This window comes from Stegodyphus dumicola, chromosome 6 (genome assembly GCF_044657685.1).
Source record: "Stegodyphus dumicola isolate Sdum_Otavi_A_Nest chromosome 6, ASM4465768v1".
NCBI lineage: Eukaryota > Metazoa > Arthropoda > Arachnida > Araneae > Eresidae > Stegodyphus > Stegodyphus dumicola.
Genome location: NC_140773.1, coordinates 211,352,242 through 211,371,061, shown reverse-complemented (window position 1 = coordinate 211,371,061; position 18,820 = coordinate 211,352,242). Strand labels below are relative to the sequence as shown.

Sequence of the window (18,820 nt, the reverse complement as noted above, 5' to 3'; positions counted from 1 at the left end):
CACAGAAGTTCTGCTTGAAAAACTGTGCATTCATTCCGTATACGGTGTCTAAAAAAACAAACCTCGGAATGGCCTTCAAAAAGAACAAATGCAAAGCCAACCTTGTTGTTCATCTTGATGCCATCTGTAAAGAAAACCATATGAAAACTCATTTCAGCAGTCTCTTTATAATCGCAGAAATTTATGTGTTCTAAAGTAGCGGGATCAGGAAGATCAGTGAAGGGGACAATTCCATTAATACAGTCTTCCAAAGTATCAGTTGCCAATGACTCGAAAATATTATTCTTATATGCAATTTCGAAATCAATAGGCGGAACTCCTGCAAGAACAAAAGTAGCCTCATAGCTTAAGGTTCATTCGTAACTTGGCGTTCACATTGACACATTCAACACACTTGGCAACTAAGTGAAGAATTGGAACATTGAGGGCTGAACAGCTGAAATTAAATAAACTCGGTTGTATATCTTGCTACATGTTATTGTTATAACTTGTTTATTGAATCAGATTTGTATTTTCTAGTTGTAACGGGAATGAAAATACCATTCTATTACCATGATTGATTAATTTGGTAGGATTTTTAGTGACCAAAAGTTCAATAGAGATATTCAGATTTATAAAATTTCGTTATCTTTAATTTATGAAGTTTAATTTAATTAGCCCATGACAGTAATATGAACGTAACATTTTTAAATATTAACATGACTATTTGAAGAAACTGAAGCATCAGCTGCAGAAGTGTGGTGCTTTGGTTTGCCCTTCTGCAGCTGAAGAAAAAACTTCGAAAACTTCGCAAATTTACTAATATTGCGCTGATTCTCGTTACTTTAGCACCTCCAATAACCATTATTCGGCGTGTTATTTAAAAAACTGAAAAATTCTATTTATTTCATTATAAATAGCATCCATATGCATATAACAGAATCTCCAAACCGGTTTCCTAGCAGTTACCAAAAGATTTATAATTTATTCATGTTCTAATATTTACGAAATAGTACAATATTTAATTCATAACAGAAAGTTAAAACTTTCACTGTCTCTAGATTGTAACTCTGTAACATCAGAAAGGTTAAGCAATCACACGTACGAAAATTAACGTAATAATTAACTTACATTACGTAGATTGCTAAATGTAATGAACACAACGAATACACTTAAACATTTATATACAGAAAATCACAATTTAGAAACAATACATATTTTGCAGGTCAAATAATGCAAAATGAGAAATCTCTTACTTAGCAAATTATTGACGGTACTACATATTTACAGAAGTACTACATATTACAGAAATGACATTCAGTTTTTTTTAATCCAAAAATGTTTATTATGTTGATAGCCACAGGAACAGATATCAGATATTTAGTTATGCATTAAAGAAATACATTTTAAAATTTATTTTGTTTATATGTTGTACATATTGCAAATGCTACCAGAAAAAGATGGACTAAATATTAGTTACATAAGAATTTAATATGCAGAAAAAAAATTAAAATCGGATGTTTCAGGTTAAAATTATCTTTTCTTTTTTATTAGCCAATAAAATAAAGTAAAAAAATTGTTTTTAAATTTATGTGTAAATGCAAAAACATTATCGCACTTCATTTTTCGGTATTTCATGGTAGGTAGACTGATTCAGTTAAATATAATTAGAAGCAAAACTTAATTAACATGTGTAATACTAAAAAAAAATTAAAAATGAAGAAAGCAATAATTATTTTTTACAAACTGCATTTTAGACCTTTTTTTGAAATATTAATCCTTTTCAAAGACAATTTATTAAAAATTTTAAATTACACAACAGAAAGTCTGAAAACCAAGACTTTCACAGAGTTTCGTAATAGATGTGCTTCAAAAATTTACATAATTTAGCAATTTATATTGAAGAGAGAACTCATAAGCGCAAGTCATGAGTAAGCAAGATTTATAATTTATAGGAAGGAAAGGTAGGAAAAGTATTTCTGTGTTCTAAATGGCATTCACAATACTAGATTTGATTTAGGTCACACATAGTATCTGGAGTTTTAAATGTGAAAGATTGTTTAAGAAAACTGCATTTACAAATAATAAATATAAATTAAATTCTCATAGAAAATATATAATATAAATTAAAAATACATACAATGGAATAATTACCCAATTTTCACGATTTTGTAAGACAAAATTTAACAAATTTTTGTGCATTTCAATTTATTCATTTTTCGAATTTTCCTGTGCAACAAGAAAATAAGTAATATTTTAGCAACTGACTGATCCCAGCTCATGCGTCTAGTTTTCCATTGCATTCGGATTAACAAGGTAAAAATGTAATTTTACGAAGCTAGCTATTTGGTTTAAACGTTAAAAGAAACAGCATTTTGAATGTATTAAAACGCCAATAATGAAAATAATAATAATAAAAACTTTGAAATGGTACAGTAAATAATATAAAGCGAATTTTCAGAATTAGAATATTAAATATGTCAATTTCAAATGTGCAGAATTTGGTACTATACCTTAAGTCTTAGTGTAAGACTAAGTTGTAATATTTTACTTAAATTTCACAGTTTTTTATAGATTGAATAATTTAAGAGTGAAAGCGTACATAGTAGTAAACTGCATGCAATTTAATTTGCAGGAGAACGAAAACATTTACAACTATCCTAGTAAATTTATACAACATTTAAGTTACATATACAAATGCTAATCATTAAAAAGAAAACTCAATGGAAATCACGAAATGAAACTTACCAGCAGATGCTTTCTGTCCGAAAATTATTGATGACGTTGTGATGAATATGAAGAGAAACAGGGCAATATAGTATCTGTTGCTTTTAGGACATAATATATGCTGCATAATGATGTAAAAATTGCCCTAATTCACCAAAATGCAATTTATAATCTTCTTTGTGGCACAATTTAATTGAAGCTTTGCTGGAAAGTTAACAACTTGGCGTTAAGCTATAAAATGTAAACGCTTCTAATACAGCACATTTTACCCATACACGCAAAATGGGACACATAAATGCTACAGAAGACCGATAGTCTCGTTTCATGAGATACTAGCGCCACACTGTGCAGATCTAGAGAGTTAAAAGATATATAATATATATGATACTAAAGTATTTTTAATAATATAGTAATAATAAAAGCTTAATAAAACTGACTGAACATAATACAATGAAAAATAACAAAAATCCATCAATAATTGAAAAATATCACTTGGAAAAATCTTGTTTAAATAATTCCTACTTTTCTTGAAATTAATATTCAGAAATGTGAATTTTATAAATCTGAGTCTTGAATATTTTAATAAAATATTAATCAAAATAAGTACTGAACTTAAGTGCTTCATAAAATATCGAAGAATAACCTGAAAAATAAAAGTCCAATAATCTTTTGAAATAAAGTATTTTAAAATTAAAAATATATTAATATAGAATTCGGAATAAGGAAACTGCAAATCAAAATAGAATATAATGCAATATTAGATGCTAAGACAGTACTGCGATTCTAACTTTTTGTTTCACATAAAAGGTTAGTGAATCCGCTTTTCTTGCTGCATAAATTAACATACAGTGGATAAAATACAAAAACAGCGTGAATAATACAGAACGGATCATACAGGATCGAAAATTTAGAACAAAATAAAGTTGCTATACATCATAATTACTCCAGAAAACTGGTTCAAACACATAACAGTTAAACTGTTTCCTCATATGGATATACAGAGTGAGAGTTAAATATTATAATTTATTAAATAATGCTTTCTTTGATTCTCATTTGTAAATGGGATGCTTATCAACGTACGACCTTTTAAAAATAATGATAATGCGTAGAAGACGTTGCGAACAGAAGAAAACACTGACAGCCTTTATTAAGATAGCACAAAGTAAGCATGATTCATGATTTTATTAAACTTTCATACCAAATATTTTAATAAGGACAGAATGTGATATTCCTTCCCCTATGCCATTGGATGCTTCGCATGCATAGTTGCCCTGATCATCTTCTGAAACACTGTTTATTTTAAGAGTTCCACTTTGAATTTCTAATCTAGATCCTTGCTGTAATAATCGATATTCGTTCTGGTTGTCTGTAACACAGAAAATATAAAATATTAAAAACTTATATCATTGACAATACAAAAAATTTTTTGCATACTTAATGATTAAAAATAACAGTTGAATGAAGGCCAACGCATATTCTTTAATACTGGAACTACAAATTCTTCACTTTGCAAAATCGAAATTATATTTTATTTTTATCACTGAAATCTTCATTCCAAACACATAAAGATTTTGTTATTTCTAAATTAACGATGTCCAGCCATCAATAAAGCAGTATTTACTGTATAAGAAGTGGCTAAACATTTCTGTTTAAGGACTGTCCGGCTCGATAAATTTGCTTATTGAATTCAGAAGTAGTAAGATGCTACGGTAGAATGTTTGAATGAGTTAAAATAAAATTGTTTTTCAGGTAGAAATTTGTTGCGTATTAAGTTAAAATATGCTTCTGCTACTTTATGATTGAACCGATTATCCTTCAATATTAAAGAGACAGAAAAACATTCTAACACAGTTATGGAAGCTGCAGGGGTAGGATCGTATGAAATTAACAGCATAATTGAAACAAGATAAAAGTTCACCAGTTTAAGTTCTCCCTCCTTGAAATCTGTGGGAGGGGTGGCGAGGGAAATACCGATTTTCTTTGGATCCATTTGGGAACAACAATATCATGAATGACATACATTCCATGTGATATTTTGAGCTCACAGTGTGTGCAAGTGCTATTCGAAATAAATGCAACAAATACTCTCTAGTCACATGGAACGATCACGGTCTTCATATCTGTTTATTTTAGATTTCGTAAACATCACATATATGACTTGAAAGTCAATCAAATACTGGAAATTGAAAGTAAAATATAATACAAACGAAAGAGTTACAAAAGAGTTCCGTATAATCCTAATAAACTATTCTACATAATTCTGTATATAACTGTAAGAAAATATCTGAAATTTTAAAAGGCTACTTTTTATGTATTTCAGGCATTCAGTATTCAAGAAAATCACAGTATTTTACGTTTCATGTATTTATTGTACATATAATATTTGTATGCAGAATAAAGCAATTAAAATTAGTTTATACAATACACACGGTTTTAACTGTTTTACCCACAAACGCATTCCATCTTTAAATACATCACTAAATCACTAACTTATGTTATAAGGTATTTCTCCCGCCTTCTTAGCATGCCTTCATGGTGCATGCTCGTTCAGCATACTCGGCGCGTATTCGAGAGATCCATGAGTTCGAGTCCCAGCGAGGGCATTACCCATTTTTCATCTCTCCTGCTTCGAAATAACCTAATGTCTCTACAGTGGCGCTCGAACTAAAAGGTGGTGAATAATGATTCTTCACCACCAGGATTTGGCGATTGGGTCCTCTAAACTCCAGTCGCCCTTTAAAAGGGGGAGTATATAAGGTATTTCCCGCGTTCTTAGCATGCCTTCGTAGTGTAGTGGTCAGCACGCTCGATGCGTATTCGAGAGGTCCATGGTTCGAGTCCCGGCGAAGGCGTTGCTCATTTTTCATTTCTCCTGCTTTCAAAAAATATTTAATGTCTCTACAATACTTAAAAATAGTTAGTTCTATTACATGATTAATCTACATAATAATTAAATTCTGATGTTCTTTGTGACAAAAACATGCAACTGTAATCGGAATGGTATTTAGAAATGTTATTTCTATATATTTTTACATCTGTATTAACTGCATGCATAATATTAACATAATTAAAAATAGTGATTGTCGAGGAAAGCAATCAGCGGACACTGGTCCCATTCTGAAAAAACTAAGTTTCGAATTCGAACTGTAGCATTGGCATCTGTGATCGTAATGCCTATGAAGAACAGAAATGATTTAAAATACATCAAAACGAAGTACTGTAGAGAGATGGGTTGAAAGGGAGGATGGTATAGTTACATCTTTTCTGTTTTATCCCTGGCACAGTATGAATTAAAATTAGAAAGATGCTAGAAGTCAGTCATCACAGATTCTCAATGACAGATATGCTCTTACTCTAGCCATGATTAATATTTATGAATATTCCATATGTGGTTATTGGAATATACGATTACGATTGCACAATTATGTTCAGGTTAAGGTGCTTAATACTTTTTAAATTTATATCATAATTTTAAGAAAAACTGCATTGGATAGTGACTAATTGATCGTGTTATTGGTAAAAATATAATTTTTTTTTGACAATATTTATGCCAACTTATGTCTGCAATTTTTGAAATACTTTCTGTTCTCAGAAGTGTCCCTCCTAATTTGGCAAAGAAAGGTAGCAATAAATACATGTTTACATGCTTAAAATGTCATTACATATGCATAGTTGCCAACCTCGAAGTATAAAAAACCATGAATTTCCTGGAGGTTTGCTGCTGCACAGCGTCAAGTCTAAAATTTATTTTAATTTGCTTTATGAATGCATGATTATGATTATTATTATATGAATATTATTACATGGCTATTAAGCATGTTACTCAACTATTTGTAATGTAAAAATATCAGTGTTTAATTAGGTGTTATAAATTTGAATTTTTTGGCTAGTTTAATGTTTTAAAATTTTCTTACATTTTTATACTGAGAAAATCCTGAGCAAAGAAAGAAAGATTTAATTTATCAGAGCACTTTAAAACCCGATGAAAATAAAATTAACAATTTGTATAGCTATTAGGTTACATTGATGCAGGAATGTGAAAAATTTGCAATGCTCTTGTCGGGATTCGAACTCAGAACCCCCCCCCCATCCCGAATATGCTTCGAGCGGGATTACACGGAGGAACCATGCAGCATGTCGAAAGGAGGGAGAAAGTAATTAAAACATTAATGCACATATTATTGTGTGGATTAATTTGCTACGATTCCATATATTGCTAAACAAAATTAAGTAAAATTTTGGTATAATCTTTATGCAAATTTCTACAATTGATTACAATAGATTAAGTAAGATTTTCTGATAAAAGTCGAATCAGAAAAATAATTTTGAAAACTACTAGGATTGAGAGAATGAATTCTGAAAATTCAAGTTTAAATAAATTTCATTTATTATTGAAAAATATTTTCTTAGTAAATGTTAAAAAGGAAAACGCAGAAGATCGTGTACCTAACTGGTAGATCCTAATATATGACAAAAAACCGACGAGAATTTCTCGGTACAACCTGGAGACTTGGCAATTATGCAAATAAAATGCTTTTCATATTTTACTCTGATGAAGCATAAAAAATTATATTTGATTTCAAAATGCAAACATACCTGCAAGTTATAAAACACTTCCTTACATACTAATGAAAATATTCATGTAGCAGTAAAAAGTGAATGCAAAATTATTAATTTTTTTTGTACCTCGATCTTGTATTTTCCATGTAACTGTAGGTGAAGGAAAACCATCTGCGGAACATTCCAGTGACAAATCTTCTCCTGCAATGGTTTCTCGATCTGTGGGAATTGATACCCATTTTGGTGGTACTGAAAGAAAAGGAAAACACACATATTACAGAGTCATAATATATTTACAAAAATACATTTTGAACTACCAGTGCTTTTCGGTTTCTTTGGTCGGCCGCTGGTGGGCTTTCGAATAATCAAAGTTACAGTTATTTATATAACCTATATCTAGATATATTAAGGAGCTTTTTGATATTATTGTGTTAACTGAATAATTCATTCAAATATATCAGTGTCTAAAATCACAATAATAAAATTTTAAGTAACTTACCTACGACATTGAGAAATTCAGTATAAAAGTCACTTCCGTAGTTGTTACTAACTTGGCAAGTGTAATTTCCTCTCGACGCTAAAGTTAAAGAGGGAATAACGAGGCTTGAAAAATCTTTCAGCTGATGAATCACTGTCTGTGTTTCTTCGGTAATTTTCTTGGAATCTTTCATCCAACTGAAAGAAAATGGTGGAGTGCCGGACTTAATAGCACAAAGCAACGTTACTTTCTCTCCTATTGTAAAATGGCTAGCTAAATTGAACGGCTGAATCTTTGGCGATGCTGAAAAATAATTCAATTACATTAGCCAGTCTGAATAAACAGCATTACAAATGAAAATAAGGAAATTAGTAAAGAAATCAATAAAATTAATTCACCAATACTACAGGAAATTTCAATCCCGTTCATATATTTATATTTATGTTTTTTACATTTTAATGTCATTTAGTGACATTCTTTAATGATTTCTAGTGAGCACCGTTCTTCATTTTATAATTTTGTTACATTTGATATTCCGAAAACCTACATTTTCATGTAAGCAATTTATAAATTTTAAATGTTAAAAATATATTAATAATATTCATATATATTATTACTCCAGTATTATGAATTATAATGGTACAAAATTCATTAGATTAGAAATATTTTTTTAATTTTTAATTCATGCTATTAATTTTCGATTTGGCTGCGTTCCAATACTGGAAAGCCTTATACTCTGTACCTACTTTTAAAGTAGGTTCTCTACCTACTTTTTTATGAATTTTGTACATAGATAGATGATTGATTTTAATGCAATCATTTGTGAAATTGTTGCATTCCGCTGCGTAAGGTAACATGAAAAATCTGAAGACCAGATATGCCAGAAAAATAAGAATACAAGAGCAAGTCCATTTAATATTGAGTAAATGGGTGACTTGATATTTGGCGACATATCGTTAAGTTGTCAGTGGTTTAGGGGACTTGTTTTTCTGCGAAATTTGGCGACATTGTGGTCCGATTCCTGTATCACCGCAATAGGCATAGTAATTGAATAAATGTAATCCATCACTATATTAGCTGCAACCGTAATTGACCCTCATATTACTTTACAACAATTTCGAGAAGCAGAAAATACTAGAAATATCTCGGCGACTGGTTGGAAACTATGTAAGGCCGGAGAGAGAGCCTCCAACCGCAGTTGTTTAGTTACTTGTTATTATTGTTGGGAGTGGTTAATTCAGCATGAGATTAGATTAGCCTTTCTCTTTAGATGTTCTTTGCATTGCGTTTAACGTTCTTAGTAGTTTGATGAAGTGTAACTACTGATTGCACTGTGTGATACTGTGAACACTTGTACGAGTATTTCTGTAGAAAATTCCAGGATTCTGAAATAGTTCTTTTGATGACAATAAATTTTATTAATCTATAATCGGACCCGTGCATTCACTCTATTACGAACCAGTATGCACGCAACAATATATTAATAATGTTCATATATATTATCACTTCAGTATTATGAATAATAATAGTACAAAACTGATTAGATTAGAAATATATTTTATTTTTAATTTATGCTATTAATTTTCTATTTAGCCGTGTTCCAGGATGGAAAAACCTTATACTCTGTACCTACTTTTAAGGTTATTTAAAATAAAAAATTTACTTTGAAAACGTAAAATATTTTCTGCTGAAGTATATATAGTATTATTGAAGTAGTTTGTTTTAATCTTGCAACAGGTTATATAAATGTGCACACAATTCAAGGAAAAGTTAAGATAAATTGTAATAAACCTGTAAGTCATTGAAAAAATAAGATAGTTTTCAAATTTAGCTTCCAAAAAGACTATATATTCAGTTAAATTTAACTGCAATAAATTAATTATGCTTCATGGAAAAAGTAAACATCATTTTCAAATTCTGCATTAAAAAAAAAAAAAAAAAAAAAAAAAAAAACCTGCTAGAACAGTATAAGTTTTATCAGAAAATTTTAGAAACTCAAATTTCGCAATCCTATGCAATTAAATTTATTTTCGATTATAAAATAAAAAATACATTATTCAGCTGGAGAGGATTTTAATGAGAAATTAAAAATTTCAGATATGTTATAACATTAATGATAATTAATTTAATTATATCGTTGAGATATTATCTATGTTAATATGATTAGTAAGATGTTATGTTTCAAGGGACTTGAAAGTGGTATTACAGATGATGAAGCGTCTAAGGCTCTCCCCATCCCCCAAAAAAGAATGCTTTTAAAATACATTTTTGTCATTAAATGGAAACGGAAATGACTCATATATGAATATTCTGCCACTTAAGTTCCTCAATTGATTTTCAGATTTTCCTAGCACTTTAAAGAGAAAATAACTAAATCTCCATATATAAAAAAACAATGCACTAAGTTGCAGAAATTTCTTCAGTATATGTATTCGGAGATTATAAATGTCCTTTTAAATATTCTGAATTTTGAGTAATAATGTTCAGAACAGCTCAAGCAATATTTCAAAAAATAATTTAAAAATTATCTTTAGTCCTTGCCTGATCTCAGTAGATATATTTTAAAATAATTAATTCCATCATAAACAAATAAATAGATCTTAGAATCAATCAAAACCACGAAGTTGCGGAATCATTGTTTGGAGAATAAAGTATTCAAAAGAGAATTTTTTTGGATAAATCGAAGTTTGACTTTTATATAGTCTATAATATATGTTAAATATGATGTCTCAGAGGATATTAATTTTCTCTTTTGATAGAATATAAAGCATTGAAAATCGAACTAGAAAATGCATTTAGTTGAAAACAGCACAACATGCATTTTTGAGATTTTGGCGTGATGTCGATGATTTATGAGCATGAAGAAATTATATTAAAAAATTTAATTATCATGAATATCATCACATGAGACAATATTTTTCAAAAATAAACAAAAGAATATTTAAGTGCAGCTTACCAGCCTCAAAGAGTGCAGTCAGCTTCCATATTGAGGTAAAGATGAGAAATCTGACCGAAAGATGCGAGTAGCTGTAGCTTTTCATATTCTTAATGCTGCTTACTAACGTACTTATTAACATATATATGGGTACATAGAAATAAAAAATCAGATACTATTAAGCACAGAAAATAATGAAAGTAGTTTCAAAGCAGTAATAATGCATAGAATAAGACACAGCTCCAGTATCTCCTTTCTGTGATAGTAGTCGCTGAACTGATGAAGGATAAACGCATCAGAAGCGCCACGTGGTGTCAATAAAACAAATTATTTCGAATAAAACATTGGAAATAGTTTAAAAATATATTACCAGCATAAGAATTTTAAATATTAAAAAAATGAAAACAAAAATCATAATTATGTTTGTAGAGGAGTAAATGCCAGTCAAAGTTTTTATGAAATTAATAAAATAGACAAAATATGAGATTATTAAAGTAATTTTAATGCTGTAAAAATTTGAAATACAGTACATGATAATAGCAAATAACTACATAATGCAGAGAGAGAATTTCAATAAAACAGTATATATATTAAAATAACACACAATTTGTTTACGATATAATAAAAGTTACCAATTTACTTTGAAAGTAATTGGAAATATCACAATAAACATTTAAAGGAACACCATATCTAACAAACATTCTACATAATTTTGCATCAATATGAATTTAGAAATACGAAACAAATAATCTTACCGTTTATTGAAAGAATAATACCGCTGGTTTTAATTTCAGCAATTCCATTATCTGCTACACATAAGTAGAAACCAGCATTATCCACAGTTGCTGGCCCTATTTTTAAAATACTCTTACCCCGAAACTTTTTTTGAAATGATACCTCTTCAAAGTTTTCTCTCCCAGCTATAGCAAAGTATTAAAATTTTGAAGTGTTAGATAAAAGATTAAAAGATTTTAAAATATTTACACAATTGCAATTATCAAGCAAATAATAATTATAACAACTAAAACAAAGAAAACTGATTTTGAATTTAATGAATTAATAATTTAAAAATCTAAACGAAAGCGTTTATAACCTAATTTCTTCACTCTTAGCATCAGATTATGGTATGATACCAACGGGGCATTCATTTGTGTCCAATTAATTGTATTAATAATCTTCAAGATTTGGAAAATTGCCAGTACTATTAGATATTGCCATTTAATACGACAAATTTTTTGCTTACATTTCGAATTAAAATATTAAACTGCTTACATATTTAAAAAATTACACATTTATTAGCAATATTATTAACATTCAGATCATTAACATAATTAATAAAAGATATTTATAACATTATGCGTAAATTACATAATTCCACTTCAGAATTTTATTAAAAAATAACATAAATTCTGTTGCAGCTCTTGCAAAATTTTTGTTTATGAGAATGGCGATTTCTAATGCAAAACTTTTAATATTAAAATGCACATAATTACAATAATGTAATGAATTTTCCTTTATTATCTATTATTTATTGCAATCATTGACTGATAACATATATGCCATAATTATGATACCATTATACGCCGAACAAGTATTAATTTAGAAGTCAAACAACAAAAATCAGCGTTATATTTTCAAATTTTCACAGGACTAATTTCAATGGTTTTACCGAATCATCATCCTCAGCTACAAAAGACTGCTTTTTACATAAAGACTGCTTTTTAAGACTGCTTTAGACTGATTTTTAAACATTTAGACTGCTATTTACATCTTCAAGCTATTTCTTTGCGCTATATTCAATATAAAGTATAATGCATAAAAAAATAAACTTCTTAATGTAAATATTAATATCTTAAGCTCACTTTCAGGGCCTTTTCTCCATGTTACATTAGGCACGGGATATCCCGAGGCTTCACATTCGAGAGAAATATTTGTTCCAGATATAATGTATGTGTCACTTGGTTCCTTAAGCCATTTAGGAGGCTCTAAAATTGGAAAAATGTTTACGTAAATGAAATGCAGCTAGATTGTTTATTTTCTGCACTGTATTTGATCTAGGTTTTATTCAATACAAAATATGTACTATCATCTAGTGAAACGCTAGTAATGTGAAATACAAATTTATTTGGCAATATCAAATGCCAAAAAAATATCAACGTTTAAAAAATGAAAAGCAATTTATGTAAAAACATATCAATTAAAATTTATTCAGAATTCATTTTAAACAAGTGTGTGTTACTTTAACACATTTGATACTTTTAATACTTATTAAGTTTAAGAAACTTTGAAAAAATCAAATGATTTTATACAAAACTATGTTATTTAAGGATTTTATGTATAAATGGAATTTACTAGGATACGTCCTCAAAACGCTTAACGAATACTTGTAAATTAAATAATAGAAAGAAACAACTGGCGTTATTATTATTATATAGATGTATTTCATCATTCAAAATAAAGACTGCCTGACACGTATGGTGGCATTTATCTTTTATTAAGGCGTTCCGCAAAAGAAAAATGCCTTCTTTTGTAATGCATTTGCAATTTAAATGCAATGTAAAATTGATGAATGCTGTCTTTATGAATATGAGTTTGATTTTTTAAATTTTGCTGTTGTTGCTTATGCTCACTTGTCTGACGTAGTCAGCCAAGCCCACGAAACTCCTCCTGGCAAGGCGGGCTGGAATACGTCTGCTGTTGGCAACAGCCTTGAGCACCATTCAAATAACAGTGTTATTTAGGTCAGTTCCGCCCCCAGTTTTGATGGAGAGCACCCCTGGAGGCACGGGTCCGAGGGTCTCCCACACCTCTTCTCTTTCACCAAACCACACGAGTGGACATTAGTCTCGCGCCATATTTAGAGTGCCGCTATGCCGCACCGACACTATACATTTACAAACTCCATGCCTTCTCTGGGTTTCGAACCCGGGTCCTTCGGCACGGCAGTCAGGCACCCTAACCACTATACCGGTTGGACGGCCTTTTTAAACGTATTTCATAGTAAAAGCAATTAGATGGCCTTATGAACGTTTGCTTTGTGTCATTTTGCTCTCACAAAAGAACCGAACCTCATTAATAGTTTTGTTATGCACAAAAGAAATAGAATGAATTTTGTTTTACGAATAAAAGGTGAAAATCAGAAGAAAATATCATTTATCTTAATATCATTCATTGAAGAGAAATATGCCATTAAAAAGTACAAAGATAATTTTTCAAGATGTTTTGATTTCGAGCATTTTATAGCCCTAAGTTTCTATATCATGCATTTTGCAGGCAGATATAGGAACAGAAACATAGCTACATGACACTGAGAAACGATTATCCTTCCTCTCTTACATCTCATTCTCTTATATATCACACGGCCTGTGACGACTCAGCTTAACACACAATTGTCATTATCACCAAATTTAGCCTTCTAAAGTTCTGACTATCTATCTTGCTTTGGGTCTAAAATTGCCTTTCATTATATTTTTGTTTATTTATCACATTAATCTTGATGTTAGTATCATTTAAAGCTTCACGCATTAGTTGGTTTAATTTAGTCAGATTTTGGAGGCGTCAGGATACTTAAATATTTTCTCGTATAAATTAGTGGAAACTGCTTATTCGCTTTGTGAAATTCCGCTTGTGAAAAATTTCACAGAAAAATTCTACATTCGTAAAACGGAAGAAATCTATATTAAAATGACAAGATCTTTACATAGGCGAATTCACTACATCCAGGTTTTAAGTAATATCTAAGATTGAGAATAAATATTTGACGAAAGCCATGGTTTATCACATTATAAATTTTCTTTCTTTCCATTAGTAATAATACCGAACGTTTGAGTTCTAAGCAACAAATGTACACAAAGTGCGTTTTATGCAAATAGTTGAAATAAACAGCATGTGACATTAAAATGATATAAAAACATTAAAATTTTCATTGCGTTAAAACTGTTTTAAAATACATCTATTATAAAATAAAATTTATTAAGAATAAAAAACATATAGAAATTTTTTCCCTGTAAAAATTAACATTTTTACAGGGAAAAAACTAATTTTAAATTAAAATTATTACTTACCCTTTACTTCAAGTATCGCGGTATACTTATCAACGGCAGTTCCGGTAATTAATTCGCAAGTATAGTTTCCGCTAGTCGATGGATCGACGCTTTCAATGAATAAAATTGAGTAGTCTGAAGACGTTCGAATATTGAATTGCTGATTAGGCTTGATAGGATACCCATTTTTCAACCATTTGAATTCCATAGGGGGAGTTCCAGATATTGCAGTGCATGCAGCACTAGTTCTTTGACCCGTTATAACTTGATCAGGAAATGAAAACTTTTGGATTTTTGGTGCATCTGAAACACGTATTTATATTTAAAATTACTATCATAAAAATTGTATAAGTATTTATTTCAAATTAAGAAATTTTTCAAATATGTAACGATTCAAAATGAAATCATCAGTAAAGTTTAAATGTATTATTTCAACTGTATTTATTTCAAATTAAGAAACTGTATTTATTTCAAATGTGTAACTGTATTTATTTCAAATTAAGAAATTTTTCAAATGTAAAGATTCAAAATGAAATCATCAGTAAAGTTTAAATAAAACCTAACTGCTTTACATTACTTAAACGTACTGTGAAATAAGCATACAATTATTTTATGTTAAATGGATTAAAGTCTTATCCTCTGGTTTTATTTAGTAATAACTAGTTTGATAAAAAATTTGCCTTTTAATGAACCTACAGGCATGTGAAACAAATGAATATGTCTTATCAGGGGTTTTTCAATTCTTAACTTTTGTCAAAATGAATTCTTTTTTTATCTTTAGTGGAAAATATATCGTAAAATACGTCTTGCACGAATTTTAATTTTGTAAATATTTACATAACATATAGAGATTATGCAAATAAAATCAAAGCAAAAATTTAACAGAACCGTGAGAATTAAAATAAATATGATAAAATTTGTCTAAAATTTGTCAGAATAAATTATGATAAAATTTGTCTAACGTAAACTAATTTTTAGATAGGTATTAATTTATGTCAATTGCACGTGTTATTTACAGACGCTTAGATTTTAGTAATTTTTTCATTATCGGGCTGTACATTTAAATTAACATCTAGTTTTAATGAACATTTTAATTTAAGTTTTCGGAATATTACAATCATTCATTACTACGAATATTTTCAAATACTTTGAATTACAAAGTTTCTAAGTGTGTGATTTTATTTCTGAGTATTTAAATGAGAATATTAATTTTAAACAGAAAAAATAATTCATAATGAATTTTATTAAAGATTAGAAAAATCTCAAAATGCTTATAAATATTAATAATATAATAAATAATTTTAAAATGCATGAGCTATGTAGAATACAGTGGTACTAATCGCATTCTGCCTAGGAAGTTTTTATAACGCATTTTTATATTGTATTTAACAATTATAAATTAAGGAAAATTAAGCAAATGTAATATTTGCATTTGTAAATGCTTTATCAAAAATTTATAAGATGGTCATACATGCTTCAAGTAACCTTTTATTACATGGATTTGGATTATTTTATTTACCCATTTCAAAGCTTGGGTTTCATAAATTATAACATTTTTTAGCAAAAAAAAAACTTAATGTCCGTATTTATCGTATCATTGCATTACATGATACTCCTTGATATTTGGCTAAAGATAAAAATCACAAGAGAATAACATTCATGGTAAGATGAAATTTATCGTTTAAATGTATTATACTAAAAGTAAAGGAACAATAAGCACTGAAGAGTCAGTTTTCAAAATACAGACATGATATTTATACATTTATGAATAAGTATTTAGAAAACTCACCTTCCTTAAACAGAGTTCCAAGTTGAATTGATGCAGCAAATACGCACAGAGCTAAACAAATCCTCATTTCTTAAGAAGGCACGATGTTCACTTGCAGTTCTTTATCCAGAGCAAAGAAAGTTGTCTTTGCAAAAACAAGTTTAAAATGCTTGTACGAATAACATAAGAATACGGTTCTAATAAGTTTAAAACTGCAATTTCAGGTCGGCTTAATTCTTAGCGACGCCATGTACGATGAGATAGAATCTCATGTTTGGATTCGGAGCGCCACATATTGTCAAAAAATGGAATTATAATCTTAAAAAAGAAACAGTATACATTTCATATCAAATTTGAAGCAGTATTCAAGGAAGATCTTTGGATGTCCTTTATATTGCTCATATTTAACGAATTTCATAAAATGGTGCATACTGTATCTTTATATAGTACGGAATATTTTTGTGACTGGAAATAAATGAACGCACGTTTAATTTCAAGCTTGAAGGTGTCAGAAAATATCATGCAGCCATCAAGTAAATTTAATTTGAGAACACTGTGATTACAGAATCAAATGAATGAGCTTTGTAAAGGAAAGCTAGCTATATTTTCAACTTTAGGCGTCATATGTGAGCATATATCGTTATCTGAATAGTTTCAAAGCATTAGAATTGTTCTTTACTGTGCATCATTGAAAAAGGTATACTCCTGTGCAGCATTGAAAATGGTATACCAATTCTATGATCCAAAACACTGCCAGAAAATAACCGTTATTCTGTACAGTCACATTTAAATGCCTTAACAAAAATATATGAATAAGTATTTCATATATATGAATAAGTATTTTATGCAATAAAAATAAGGTGGCATTTAATAGTATAAGTTATGTGCATCAGTATCGAAACACTGTTTTTTGTGAGAAGGCAAAAGCGAACAGATGAATTTTCTAAAATACGTGTTTCAACATTCAATACTAACATTTTCTATACACTGTGGCAAATAATTACTGAGAAACTTGAAAATATTTTAACAGAAATTATCTTAGTATTACTACAGTGGGAACAGAAACTGAAACATGAATTTTAAACACCCGGAGGCAGCACGGATTCGAAAATATGCATAAAGGTTTAGGAGAAAAACGTCTAACACGATTATCTGCCCAAAACATAGGGAAATGTTCGATGACTTAAGTAATCATCTTGAAGCACCGAGATAATTATACTGCAACATTTGCTGAAAGAAAAAAATCATGAAGTGTAAGTGACGCAAGACTTCCTATTACAATGTAGAGACATTAGGATTTTTTTTTGGAAGCAGGCAAGATAAAAAATGAGCAACGCTTTCGGAGGTAATCGAAGCGAGGACCTCTGGAATACGCGCCCAGCGTGCAGACCACCACACCACGAAGGCATGCCACGTTCTGGCTTGTTGACCATGTTAACGACTGCTGTGGAAGACGGTCGGTATCTAATTTGCTAAATTATTCTAATTCCCTCTGGGGGATCATGACTATATATATTACGATCGCAAATGAAGGAAGGGTCGTGTCGATCATCGAAGTGCCCATTTTGAACTAACAGACTATACCAAATTCGGTAGCTTAGAGAGAGTATGCTCAACCTCGGACGTAGAACTCGACAGTAGTAATACACGTACTCGTTTTGGTTGTGTGCACGTTTACAGTAATAATACACATGACAAATGATGGAAATATTTCATGCAATCGAGTTGCTTTTTCTCTCGCCCTGTAACTACGCATTACATAGTACATGTTTATTTTACCATAGCTCAAAACTTCCTTAAATTAACTCTATTATTTTTTAAATGAAATTATAATCTTACATTGATACTACATATTTATTTTACATAATACCCAGTAGATAGTAATCAGAGAATCAAAATAAATGATCATTTATGTACAGTGTTTTTTATGCAATAAAATATGAAATGAATGAAATATACTAAGTATTTTGATTGTATTTTGAAATTTGTAAAAATACATTGGATATAAATAAATAACTACTTCGTGTTTAAATTTATTTAAATTTCGAAGATTCTTAAAACAAAAATTTGCAGCTGAGGACGGTTAATTCTCAGACTTAATCAAGGAAAAAAACTATAAATGGCGTAGGTTTCAGTGTACTACTAGAGATATGTAACCGGACAATTGATGAAGCCGTCGTAATCACATGAAGATTTTATCAATTTATATAAAAAAGCAAAATTTAAATACCAAGCATTTTTTGCTACGAACTAAAGAAATACTGCAAAAATTGTGAAGTGAAGAACTGAAAGGAGTATATGATTAATTGTAAACTGTACATTTTTGAACA

General features: G+C 29.6%; 1 protein-coding gene across 17 annotated transcripts in view; it reads right to left on the bottom strand.

The window, feature by feature from the left end:
- The window catches only part of LOC118194022 (cell adhesion molecule Dscam1-like), a 234,218-nt gene that overhangs the window by 67,732 nt on the left and 147,666 nt on the right, over window positions 1–18,820 (bottom strand). Inside the window, exons 1-4 of one of the 17 annotated variants that reach the window (XM_085819463.1) lie at window positions 16,512–16,728; window positions 14,744–15,025; window positions 12,542–12,664; window positions 11,435–11,599 (exon numbers count right to left, since the gene is read on the bottom strand). The exons of 14 other annotated variants lie outside the window; for them this stretch is intronic. In XM_085819463.1, the coding sequence (XP_085675589.1) occupies window positions 11,435–11,599; window positions 12,542–12,664; window positions 14,744–15,025; window positions 16,512–16,578 (637 nt within the window). In that variant the 5' untranslated portion in view covers window positions 16,579–16,728. Of the gene's footprint in view, window positions 1–2,727; window positions 2,980–3,904; window positions 4,073–7,392; window positions 7,516–7,765; window positions 8,048–10,700; window positions 11,003–11,434; window positions 11,600–12,541; window positions 12,665–14,743; window positions 15,026–16,511; window positions 16,729–18,820 lie in introns of those variants that run through there. 2 more of the 17 variants (XM_085819452.1, XM_035365205.2) reach the window with 2 other exon arrangements.